At 32.1% G+C, this 13431-nt stretch overlaps 2 protein-coding genes and 1 pseudogene across 2 annotated transcripts in view; 1 reads left to right on the plus strand and 2 right to left on the minus strand.

Moving 5' to 3' along the window:
* LOC105623633 (replication factor C subunit 1) overlaps positions 1–2930 on the plus strand; it is a 4441-nt gene extending 1511 nt beyond the window's left edge. The window contains exons 4-6 of the mRNA XM_012205021.1: positions 288–1422; positions 1577–1991; positions 2178–2930. Coding sequence (XP_012060411.1) covers positions 288–1422; positions 1577–1991; positions 2178–2930 — 2303 coding nt within the window. The remainder of the gene's footprint in view (positions 1–287; positions 1423–1576; positions 1992–2177) is intronic.
* A 534-nt stretch (positions 2931–3464) lies between these two features.
* Positions 3465–5815, minus strand: LOC105621785 (eukaryotic translation initiation factor 3 subunit L). The gene is made up of 3 exons (XM_012203241.1): positions 5795–5815; positions 4224–5684; positions 3465–3674 (listed from the first exon to the last, which is right to left on the minus strand). The coding sequence occupies exons 1-3, from the start codon at positions 5813–5815 to the stop codon at positions 3540–3542; spliced, it is 1617 nt and encodes a 538-aa protein (XP_012058631.1). The 3' UTR covers positions 3465–3539.
* Positions 5816–11246: 5431 nt separating this feature from the next.
* Positions 11247–13134, minus strand: LOC105623644 (annotated as a pseudogene).
* Between the last annotated feature and the right edge of the window lie 297 nt (positions 13135–13431).

A 13431-nucleotide genomic window follows, 5' to 3' on the forward strand; every position in this document is an offset into this window, starting at 1 on the left:
ACTTCTTACGTAAGTAAGTTAACGTAACGTTACTTTAACTTTAATTAGTAAGTAACTAATAATAACTAACTACTATATATATTATATTATTATTATATATATATATATATATATATATATATATATATATATATATATGATGTAAAACATAATTGAGTCTCCCAATATTTATTGGTTGATGGCAATGATTATTTTTTCACACTTTGATCGCTGATTTTAATATTCTTTCAAACAAGTATCTAGTTTTAATAACACTGTAAAATTAATATTTATAATTTTACTTGCAGATACCGATGATGAATTGTTTTCACCAAGAAGCAAATCAAAGTTTAATGCTTCAAATAAATCTGGAAAGTCTGCAAATATAGATAATAATGAAGTTTATAGGAAGAATCATAATCAACATCTTAAAATGAAAGAGCAAAACAAGGAAAGAAAAGAATTAATTGTAAAAGATAGCAACATTTCAAACATTGTCAAAGATGCTCGTAATGGAAATACTGATTTTAAAAAATCAAACAGAGCTATTAAAAAAGAACAGAAAATTAATGAAACAGTTGTAATAATTGATGATTCCGAATGCAAGATCAGCAATGAGAATATTCTGAAAAGAAAACCGAATGAAAAACTGGCACCTTTATTCATTAAACGATATAAAATAGATCCAGCAGTCACAGCAGCAAGACGTTTATTCTTACAATCGGATATAATCGATGTAGAGAACACAAAAAATACAGACCACAAAGTAAATAATGGCATACCTATATTACCATTTCCTGTTATCAGTCATATTACCCAATTAGAAGATAAGTCGGACTCGATCAGATCTGAAATAGAACACAAATTTTCAATGAAAATCGAAAAACAATATTTGCCTTCGATAGATATTAGTAATTATAAATATATTACTAATTGTAGGGAAGCATCAAAAATGATTAAAACGATTAAAGGACCCATAAAAGAAAATGTGAAGCAAGTGTTATCAGAAATCGAGAAGCTTTATCCAGATGTTCGAAAAATGTGGGAGACTGTATCAACAATTAAGGGGGATTTGGAAAAGAAATCGCTATCTTCAGAAGGTAGAAAAACGCGAGCGCATGAACGAAAGAAAATATTAACAGAGAATGTTGAGACCGAGGAAAAGCAATCGCACAATTGCGCATGGACGTACAAATATAAACCGATGAGCGCGCAAGAAATAGTTGGAAATGAAGAAGGTGCAAGTAAGCTAAAAGATTGGTTGAATGGCTGGAGAACATCTTTAACAAAGGAGAACGATGACAGTAGTGGTGATGAGTTTTATTCCTCAGATTGCAGTTCCTCGTTCAACATTGAAAATAATCAGATTGCTGTCTTATTAGGGCCACATGGCAGTGGAAAAAGCGCAAGTGTATACGCGATAGCGGAGGAACTTGGCTACAGGTAATCATGACTCAAAGAAAATATATACAAAATAATCTTTAAATTAAAATAAATTCAGACATTCTTGTTCAAGACATTTCTTATTCAAAGTAAATTAAAGTCGCACTTTTACACGTTAGCTTATTCAAAGTAAATTAAAGTTTTGCTTTTACAGCGTAATTGAAGTGAATGCATCTTCCAAACGAACTGGAAAGAGAATCTTAAAAGAATTAGAGGAAGCCACAAAGTCGCATAGAATTAAAAAAAGTAAACATAAATCTCTATTCGAAAGAATCATAAATGAAGATGAAACCTCAAAGATATCGCAAAATTCGTTAATTCTTTTGGAAGATATTGATCTCGTTTTTGAAGAAGATGAAGGATTTGTTTCTGCTGCGTATCAATTAGCATCAAACACCAAACGACCAATTGTTATGACATGTAGAAACACGTGTCCTCATTTGAATAAAATGGCACCACAACAAAACAAAATTTACTTTCATAAAGTGAGTGGTAACAGAGTGTCTACCTTACTGGAATTAATTGCGCTTGCTGAGACAAATTATAGGATTCCGCCTAATTGCTTAAGGGTAAGTAATCTTTAAATTATGATATAAAATTTATTCTAAAGTTTTTTTTATGAAAAGAGAAATTTGGAAATTATATATAAAGATAATGTTTAAAATTCAATTGTTCTATTGAAGTTACGCAAGTTGTACAATCTTCTGTGCTCTTTTATTATTGAATCAAGTAAATAAATTTATTTCATTGTTTAGAAATTACTGCAAGAAGGCGACTTAAGACAGGCATTGCTTCAGTTGCAATATTTACTATTATCAGGTCTACCGATATTATCACAACAATCAATGATTGTAAAGTCGTTACTTTGGCAGGACATGCAACGCTATTTATATAAACCTGCGATTAAGCTAAACAAGAAGCATAAAACAAAGAAAACTGCAAATACAAAAAACTCTAATGATACATATATATTGAACAATTTAGCGGAAGATTTGGATAGTTTATCTCTAATGTCATCTTTAATTGATATTGAAGATACGACATTAGACATGTCAGAGGAGAAAACGCAACCTAATTTATCCTTAGCTGAAAATATGTCTTTCTATTCCGCCTTATACGATTTGAACGCGGATATAGCGGATTTTATAAACAGCCAAATATTGTATAAAAACTTTGATGCAAATGAACATGTGCAAAATCAAAGTAACATTATTTTGAGGAAGCAGTTAAAACAAGGAGTGGATTTAGCGCTATCGTACGTCACATCCACGTGTTTAGATCGACAAATCATGGCATTAGATTATCTTCCGACTGCGCGAACGATATGCCGCGCAGAAGAATCTCGCTCGAGTACAAATTACAAAAGAGGCAATCGATTTTTCCATTATCTGCACAGTCTAAAAGTGCCGAGCGCGTCGATGAAACCAAATATCTTAGCTGCAGCATGTAGAATGTTACAAGAAGGAGGAAATAAAACTGCATCCATACAAAAAAAACATTACTATTGACTGAGAGAAACCTATATATATTTTTATACAACGGTTTTGCTGAATTTTAACATTGCTATAAATTGCAATCAATTTATCGATATTTTACTTTTGATATGTTATTTATGTTTAATTACAAAATTATGTGTATATAATGTCTTAACATTTTGTTGCTTGTTAGATATAAAATATATGTAATTGCTATTTTCTTTACGATGATTTTTCTTTCTCTTTAGTAATTAAGTTTAATAAATATAGAAATACAGGTATTGGCATCTGTAAAAAGTTGCATTAAAAATAACTATAGTGATAAAGGAAATGTATTATGTATATTCACAAAAGTTGATCTTTTACAGATATATTATATTTTTATAATATATGTTTAGCACTAAAAATAATTTTATTTGCTCACTGTATATAAAAAAATCATAAAATACTGAATATAAATGTAGATTTTGTACATTGCGCATTACAATATACTGCCAAACATGAATTATGTACACTTTATTGTAATGCTCTGGAATATCTGTGACAAGTGTTTAATAGAAATAAATATTTATTTTTGAAAATTTTATTCCTTTTTTGCGAACGTACTGTCAAGATGTTTAATAATTGCATAATAATATACAGTTAGATTTTTATATGATGCAACTTGCGATTCAATTCTTCAAACTTCAATATTTTGCGAATAAAAAAGTCTCCATAACGATGCGCTACCTTCGTATCGGCGATGTGAATCATGTCATGATCGATGTAGAAATCCAACTGAAAGAAAAAGAAACGATTTTCGTGAATTTAACAATGTAATTGATAAACTAAGTATTAAAGCTTGATTGAGATAAATCAATATAATCAAATAATGTCTATTCAAGCCAACACAGGATGACAATGTGAAGATTGGTTTAACATAATTATAATCGCAGATGTTTCGATCCTATTTCGGATCCTTATCAATGTTCGCATGTAAAAACAAAATTCAGTCATTTGAGTAGTAATGTAACAGCAATGTCATCCTACTTCTTGATATACTATACAATAATTTTATCGAGTCGTGATAAATATTTTCATATGCATCTATTTTTATAATTTCATCAACTTAAATGATAACAATGGAGAATAAATGTAAATTAACTGATCTGTGGCAAGCAAAAATCAAATTTCTTCAAAATATAACTTATTATATATTTTATTTATACGGAAAATGAGTTATTGAAAAAAACATGAAATAAATGAGAACACTAGAGATTTACATAAGTTTTATAAATTTTTGAAATACAAGTAAAATATAATGAAAAATACAAATAAAATAATTACCTCAGAACCGGATTGGAATTTTCCGTCTAGTCCGGATGTGCCTTTTGTCCAAACAATATTTTTCATCTTGTGCTTGAAGCATAATAAATGAATTGTTAATGCATTGACTTCTTTGTCAAGATCCCATCCCTCAATATCAGATCTAGTATTGTTTCCCATAAATGTGGCCAATTTACTTAGCGGCAATGTCGTATAGAGTTTCAAATACGAACGAATAGTTGGCAACATTTTTTGTTGGACCACTTCATCCATGAATACTTGGGTTTGATGTTTGATGGCTTCACGTACATAGTCTTCATTAGGATTATCTGGATTCGGTGGTGTAAGGGATAGAAATTTGGGACATGCAAACACAAAACAATTTTCAAATTCAGTAAGATCACCATACTGCATCTTGTACATTTTTTCGTGATAATTTTTATCCCGCAGAGCCTGCTGCAGGCCTTCATCTATACACTGTGGATGTAGAACCAGACATATGGCGAGCAGATGATACATTTGTTCAGTCTGCTTGTTGATCTGATCGTTCTGGTAGCTTCGGGTGGCAAATAATTGCTTTGTACGTTGAATGTACAACAGAATACCAGAGAACGTTCTGATTGCATCTGCATAACGACGCATCATCATGTATGCAAAACCTACATAGTATGCCGTCGAAATCTGACAACCAGGTACATGGGAATATGCACTTTTCTTATAGAGCTCCACATTTTCCAAGACCTTGATGGCCTGATAATAATCACCTAATAGAGAATGCAGTCTCAGAAGACCAACAAGTGAGAAGTAGCCAAGCATCTTGTACAAGGAATGCCTGCCAAAGGCACCAGCTACAGAATCCGGATCACCACCACTCGCATATACTTCCAACTGGCTCTTTATCTTTGATTTATCAACCAGATAATGTAAAACATTTAATACACATAGAACATCCCAGATTTTATTATGTGCATTTAGATTCTCGATCTCATCTGGTGTCTTATTGGACAGATTGGCACGATACTGAGCAAAAGATTGAAATTGGTAGACAAATTCGTCAATGAGCTCCCACAGCCATTGGTCGGGTAGTTCCAGTTGTACTGGAGTGTCAGGATGCAGAATATAATTGAAAAGATCGCAGTAATTGTAGAAGGAGTTAAGACGTTGTTCCAGTGTAGGACCCTGCATGCGCGCATATATGTGACGATAATAAAGCTCCTTATAGAGAGTGAGAAATACTGCATCATTATCAACAATGTGGGCAATTGTCGAGGCGTCTGGCCATGGCGACTTATCAAATAGCTGCTCCGAGATCTTAGGGAACGAGTTCTCGTACAAATTCTGGATCTCAAAGATCATACCCTCGTTGATACAATTGCGCAGGAATACCAAGAAATTACGCACCACTTCGGGCACTTGCCGGTAGCTTGGTCGATCGTATTGATCATGTACATCTGGCGGCCCATAGTCGTCGTAGGCGTCATACTGAAGAGAAATATGTGTATATTAGATTGAACACGAATAAAAGCTAGAATTGAGAATACTTTGAAATTTCAACGTTGTGAAATGAAAAATAAGCAAATGTGAATGTGTACCTCGTTATAATCGTCATACATTTTTGCTGCAAATAAATATAACGAAAGAGAGAAAAGTAACCTCTCTTCAACAAGTACAGCACGGCCACGAGTCAGCTATGCAGTTCACGATTATTCGGGCAGAGGGCTAGCTTTTATCATATTGCGTTCCAAAACTTATTCAAAAATTGAATAGTTTACTTCTGGCGTTTTCGACCGAGATACATTCAATGTATCTGATTTTTGATGGGTTAAAATCGTTTATTCTTTATTCCTAATTCCTTATTCCTTCTATTGTGTAAGGCCTCGCTGGTAAAAATTTTTCTCAAAATTTTTATACAAATTGGAACATTTTTCAGAAATATTCGGAAAGTTTATATCTTCTCTCAGAATTTTTCACAAGTAAATTCTAAAATACTCTTTTCACAAGTAAATTCTGAAATTTTCCATAATTTTTAAAAACTATTTTCAAATTTTTTAGATTTTACAACATTTCGTCAGAAATTATAAAAAATTATTACTTATTTTATTATTATTACTTACAAAAAATCTTGAAAATCTTACGATATTTCATAATTAACATATATGAAAAATTTTGAGAAAAGATGTAGATTTTTTGAGAAATGTTCCAATTTGTATAAAAAAGAAAGTTATAAAATTTAGAAATTCTGAAAAATTATATAAAAATTCTGAAAAATTATATGAAAAATTCTGAGAAAAATTTTCAATTTTCAGGACTGAGAGATAAAGTTTTTAATATTACTTCTGATATACATACTATTTATATAAGATTAATTAACGATTATAGCTACTTAAGATATCAAAAGTTTGAATATATATCCTAACAGCACAAATGTCGATATGTCGACTGTAAGTACAGACGTCCTTCCAATATCGATTTTAGAACTGCGATTACGCATAAAGCTTAAATGTGGAATCATTTCGTCCTTGTTGTTTAACTATAATAAAACAAGGATGAATGTTGTTCATAAGCGTTGTAGGCATAAATCAGACCATAGCTAGAATAGTTGACTTAAAATCGGTTTACAGTCGTCTTTAAAGTGAGACATTGTATGACTTAAAGACGTCGTCTCCAAGTCGATTTACGGACGTCCATTTTTCAGACGTCTAGAAGCTATAATCGACTCAGAGTCGACTTTGCTGTTAGGGTATATATTTTTAATGGTTGCGTTCAGCGGACTGAAGAGTTGAATAAGCGCTCGCTGCTATTGATATTCTTCCAGATCTAAAATGCTGAGTGAATGATCTAAAAGAATACCAATAACAGCAAGCGCTCAACTGTTGAGTCTGTTGAACGCCATATTAAAGCGATTTAGTAATAAAAATAAAATTTTATGACAAAATAATTGTTTGATTTTTTTAATCGTAAAAAACATAAAAGATTAATTACAAATATAAAAATATATATGTCATTAATCAAGAAAAATTAAAATATTTATTCGGCATAAATTTTTAAGATATATTACACAATATTTAAATATTATAAATATTATGTATTATTGTCACTTATAACAAGAAAAGAAAAATACTCATAATTCAATCACATAAAATGATCAATAATAACATAGAATAATTTTAAATGAATAAAATAAAAATAAAAAACACTGCAAACAATCAAGAATTACTGAGATCATTTGTCATTTTAAATTTAACATACATAAAAATATGATATTACAAAATAACTATAATATCTACAAAATAATAGTTTTGTTTTAATCTCAAAAATAACTTTATCTTCAATCAGTATTTTTGTGCATAATTTTTCTATTTGAACTTATTAACCAATCCTGTTCCCATAGTCTTACTTCCAAAAGTTGATGATATATTCTATTCATTTTTTCTATAGTACTCAAAGTTATCGAGTTATTTTACGCGGAGTGACACAAATCGAGATTAATTTGTCCCTAACATAATGATAAGTACTTAAAGGGAAATATTTCAAAGCAGTATGAAAATAAAATACTAAACTGTCATTCAGAGACTTGTTTAAGAGTAATAATTTGGACTTGGCTTCATATAGTTTTTCTGCCCCTTCAAAAATATCAAATACTTTTTTATTAATTCTTATTTGAGCTCCAGGAGTATAATTTGAAATAGCAAAGGCAGATAAAGAGGATGACATAAATGTTAAATCAGAATTATTTCGCAATTTCAGATAACAATTTTCTCATTTGATGAAATTCCTCAATTTGAAAACAATATATTCACACATATTCTATAAAATATTTGTTGTGCAGTCTCTGATATAGGTTCGCAATCATTTAATTTAGAGAAATCGATGTGTTTCTATAGTTTCTTCTTTTTCATTTAATTTAGTTAGAAGTACATTCAAAGAGGAAGATACTTCATTACATGTATAACGGGAGATAGGTATTGCATGTTCCCTACTATATACATCTGTCTTATATGTATTCATAGTTCTTCCTTGAGGAATGAGGATTTCTTGTTTCTCATAAACTTTTCTTGACCAAATAAGAAGCCTTATAATATAGTTTCCTTTTCTCAAGGGAGGTTATGAGTTTCCTTGAGAAGGAGATACAGTTTTCATAAGCAAATCTCCAAATTAATTTTGTCACACCAATCTTTTTACTTTTGATTTAGCTTTTAATTTACATCGATTCTGTCACATCGATAATTATTTTTAATAGCATTTTTTTCGTAAATAAATTGTGTCAAAAGCATTTTCTCCTTCGTATAACAAACATTATGGCGAATTCGACTGGAAGCACTGATGCATATTAAAGCTGTTGTACTATGATTTAATTTTAGTATAAAAACAAAATGCAAATATCTTGAATTATAAAATACATATTTTATCTAATAGTGCAATAAAATGTATTGCATTATTGAATATTTCACGATATAATCGATTTTTATGTTTATTTATAAACATATATTTACGTTATTTTGTGTACCAGGTGTATAAACTTAAATCCGCTGTTTGCTCATAGGTGGCATTAGTGAACGTACAAAGCTACTTTGGGCACACAATACATTTTTTTTTATGTGTTTGACATCTGTCCATTAACCAGTGCACATCATCAGCAATCATCATTTCATACAACAACATACATTTTTTCTTTCGTAATCATGTCTAGTTTTTTGCTAAAAAAAAAGCATATGCGGGAAGCTTTACTTTTCTGTTTCAATTTGAAGAAATCGGCTGCCGAATCGCATCGAATGCTTGTGGAGGCCTATGGCGACAATGCTTTATCAGAAACAACGTGCAGAGATTGATTTCGCCGGTTCAATGACGACAATTTTGACCTGAGTGACAAGAAGCGTGAAAATCGGCCTAGGAAAGTTGAGGACTGTCAATTGCAGGCTCTTTTGGACGAGGACGATACCCAATCGCAAAAAATGCTTGCTGAGCAGTTGGGTGTTTCTCAAGCAGCCATTTCCATGCGGCTACATGGGGAAGGTTCAAAAGATCGAAAAATGGGTGCCGCATGAATTGAACGATAGGCAGATGGAGCGACGCCAAAACATATGCCAAATTCTGCTTGGCAGATAAAAAAGAAAGTCGTTCCTGCATTGTAACAGGCGATGAAAAATGGATCTATTTTCAGAATCCTAAACGCAAGAAATCTTGGGTTGATCCCAACTATCAAGATCAAATCGCTTCGGACGGAAGACGATGCTGTGCGTTTGATGGGATCAGGAGGATATCATCTACTACGAGCAGTTAAAACCTGGTGAAACTGTTAATGCTCACCGCTACCACCAACAATCAAATTGCACCAAAATTGCTCTGCGTGAAAAAAGGCCGCATTATCGGAAAAGACATGACAAGCTGATTTTCCTCCACAACGCACCATCGCACACGTCAACAATGGTCCAAAATTACTTGGAGACACTCAACTGGGAAGTGCTATCCCATCTCGTTTACTCACCAGACCTGGCACTTTCTGACTATCACCTGTTTTCGTCGATGGGGCCACGCGCTCGCTGAGCGGCACTTCGATTCTTACGAAGATGTCCGAAAATGGCTTGATAAATGGTTTGCCTCAAAAGATGAGGATTTTTTTGGCGTGATATACACAAATTGCCCGAAAGATGGGAAAAATGTATAGTTAGCGATGGCAAGTACCTTGAATAAATTTATTTTTGCTTCCTAGGAAAAAATAATGTTTTTCTGACTAAAAACAGCGGATTTAAGCTTCTACATCTGGTACGACAGTTTTAATGTGCGTCCAATCGAATTCGCTATTAGTTTTATTTTTGTCCATTATTGTTGTAAAATGCTTAATCACGATTTTATTTAATCAACAATGCCTTTATAATCTTTATTATTCATAATTCACGATATTAGGTTTGCATATATTATGGGTGCGTTCGGGAAAATGCTATTCGCGCTATTTAGCGCTACAAACTGTTCGCGGAGCTGCAGATAGCGCTAACAAACTATCATGACGTCACTAATGGTAGCGTGTTACGTCACAACTGCGCGCTATCAACGCTATTTCTGCCGAGGTAGTGTATTGGTAGCGTTAGCGTTTACAAATCTGTGAACGATCTTAGTGTAGCATTGGTAGCGTTTAACAACGTCAAAGTTAGATTATGTTTAAGGGATTATATATAATGTTTAAGGGATTCTATTCTCGAGTCTCACCAAACTTTTCTCTCTTAGAATTTCGTAGAGTAAATGTACGTACGTAATGTATGAATTTCAAATTTTATCATAATGAATGCAATCTCAATTTTAATCTCTGCTGATGGCTTGCTACTAGACTGGAGTGAACGTAATTCTTGCTTGTGTATTATCTTTAACTTTTCAAAGTTTCTGCAAAGTGCAACTTGTGTATTTGATTTCATTATAAAGTGAAAGTCAGAAATATCTTGTTAGTGGCAATTTTTAATTCCCGTGTATGGAAAAAAGTTACTATTGCGGTATAGCGCGGCAGAGTATTCCGCTGCAGATGTTTAAGATCTTTATTAGATAGAGCTTCTTCTTTTGAAATCGATAATCGAGGATGGAGGGGTTCTTCCTTTTATCTGATTAATTTACTTAGTGTAACTATTAATTTTTTGATCTAGTTTCTACATTGTTCACTTCGGCCTAGCGGCAAGCTATCATAGAGATTGCAACTGAGATTGCGTTGTTATTCACTACGAGAAAATAAAAAATTTACGTTAATACTTTACAACTTTTACTTTACAAATACTTTACAAAATCTTAAAAATTTTAATTATAGGGAAAAGTTTAGTGATTGAAAACAGAATCTCCTACATTAACTTAACTTCAACGAATATATCTTTCTAGTCAACCAATGCTACTCTAGGATCGTTCATGGAGCTTGCTAATGCTATCGCACTATTGGCTCCAAAAATAGCATTAGCGTTTGCATCCAGCGCAAATAGTGTCTCCCTGAACGCACCCTATATTATATGCTGCTTTCAGTAGTAGTAAAATCCTTAAAATATTCCTTCCTTCGGGAAGGCAGACTTGAGATTAGTTTATGAAACTAGGAGGCCTTGAAAAATCGAGAAATCCTTCATGGAAACTTCCTTCATCCTTAAAATAAGGAAGGACTATGAATATGGGTGATCTGTATTTGAACTGAAGAGCTGTTGGCTTAGGATATCCTTTACATATGAAATCAACTGTAAAGCCAGCAGCACAAACAAACATCGTGTGACGCAAGCTTAACATGATCTCTGTACCGCAAGGATGTGTTCTAGTGTGCACCATCTGCCTTTGTAATTTTTAAACCCTAATTTTATGAGCAATCTTCTATTTCCCATATTACAAACCAAAATAATTATTTTTAAATCTATCTTGATGACATTTTTGGAGTATTCTAAAATAATCTCTTTAATTGCATCATTGCATCATTTACTGAATAAGATGGAGTAAAGTAGTAAGCTACATGTTTCCAATAAAAACCAAGTCCAAACTGGACTTGGAAAAGTAAAGTTTTACATGTCAATTTATTTGTATTGCAGGCAATGTTACATTTCCAATACTTTGCTTTTGTACTTGTATCGAAATCAATCTGCTTTTTAATTGCCATTTCATCAAATACTAGTCCACAGATTTTCCATTTACGTGAAATATGAAGAATGATCAACTGCAGATATTTAAAAACATTTTCAAATATTCTGGGGCTCTATTCTTGAATAAATATCACATACGGAAATAGTAATTCCATATATAATTGGCCAATCACAGTCGAGAAACTCTTATTTTCGTATGTGTTCAAGAATAAGGCTGGTTCAAATTTAATGTGCTGTATCTTATTTCTTAAAGTACTCAATGAAGGAAATGGAGCAACAAGTTAATTATCTGATTATAATCATGCGATTCACATACAAAATGCAAGTTCAATCCTTTTTTAATTGTTCCATCTGACCTTGGAACCTTTTGTACCATATACAATTGCTTTTTGCTGATCTTTATTAAAAACTGTATTGATATCTTTATTTTTCTCACTATCTTTTTCTAAATCATTAACTTTATTTTTTAAGATCTCTTTCCTTTTCAGCCATTTTCAATGTCTCTTTTAATATTTCATATTCTTCTGGACTAAATTCTCCGTAGACAATATTTGGTTTGCAGATATTCTAAAGATATATATATATATATAGATATGAAGATATATATATATATATATAGATTAGAATTTAATCTGTAATTTTTCTCTTCAGAGAATGTCTCCAAGGTATTTATATCAATGGTTTCTTTCATTACAACACAATGTGCAGTATGGACATACTTCTTACGACCCAAACGTAATAGATTTTCTTTTTTTGGAAAGTAAACAATAATTATATTCTTGTAATTCATTTAAATATTGCTCTCTTTTGCAACTCTTGTTTTCTTGCTTCTCAAAATTTTCTATAGCAGCATATGAATGATCACTTCATAATTCTGTCTTTTTGTGAGGAAGAAATTCAATTGATTCATTACATCGCTGTTCTGATTGAATTTCTGCAAAAGATTTTCCTTTCATAGAGTCTTTACATTTACAAAATAAACTCGGTATGGCATTTTTCCTTATAATTTTTTTGTTACCAATGCGGAATAATTCTGATGAATGGAGATGAACCTAAAAAGTAAGAAGTTAGAGAAAAATATCTGTCTCGTCAACTATTATTAACGTAACATGTTAATATGTTCTTTTTTTTCACGCAATTACATAATCATTACATACACTCGCATTATATTGTATTTAACATATTGATATTGAGTAAGAAATTATAATATTGATATTATTTTTGTTGCTGTTTATAAAACATTTGTATTTCTCTTCGATATTGATCTCACACAGTACAGCTGATTTTGAAGGTTTCCAATCAGAAATTCCGACATCAATCCATTTTGGTCTCAAGTTTGGCATACTGCTTTTGCAGTCATTTCCCACTAGAAAGCCTCACAGGGAGAGAGTGGCGAAGTGCCATATGACCCGATCTCCTCTGATTGGACCTAGTATCAAGCTCCGTAGAGCTATAGTGGGAGTTTAGGTTAGATAACTGCAGTACGCTATTGTCACCTTGTGCTGCAATTTCCTTCTTAATTGATCAGGCCTTTGTAAGTAATACATAATAATCTTGAAAGTATGTACATTCTTCTATCGTGTGTGTGTGTGTGTGTGTGTGTGTGTGTGTGTGTGTGTGTGTGTGTGTGTGTGTGTGCG

Source organism: Atta cephalotes (genome assembly GCF_000143395.1).
Source record: "Atta cephalotes unplaced genomic scaffold scaffold00002, whole genome shotgun sequence".
NCBI lineage: Eukaryota > Metazoa > Arthropoda > Insecta > Hymenoptera > Formicidae > Atta > Atta cephalotes.

Excerpts from the sequence above, each read along its gene's own strand:
- LOC105621785 (XM_012203241.1), bottom strand. The coding sequence starts at position 5,815 with ATGTATGACGATTATAACGAG. Across the intron at positions 5,685-5,794 it reads TGTATGACGATTATAACGAG|TATGACGCCTACGACGACTA; the intron begins GTACACATTCAC and ends ATTTCTCTTCAG. Across the intron at positions 3,675-4,223 it reads AATTCCAATCCGGTTCTGAG|TTGGATTTCTACATCGATCA; the intron begins GTAATTATTTTA and ends TTTTTCTTTCAG.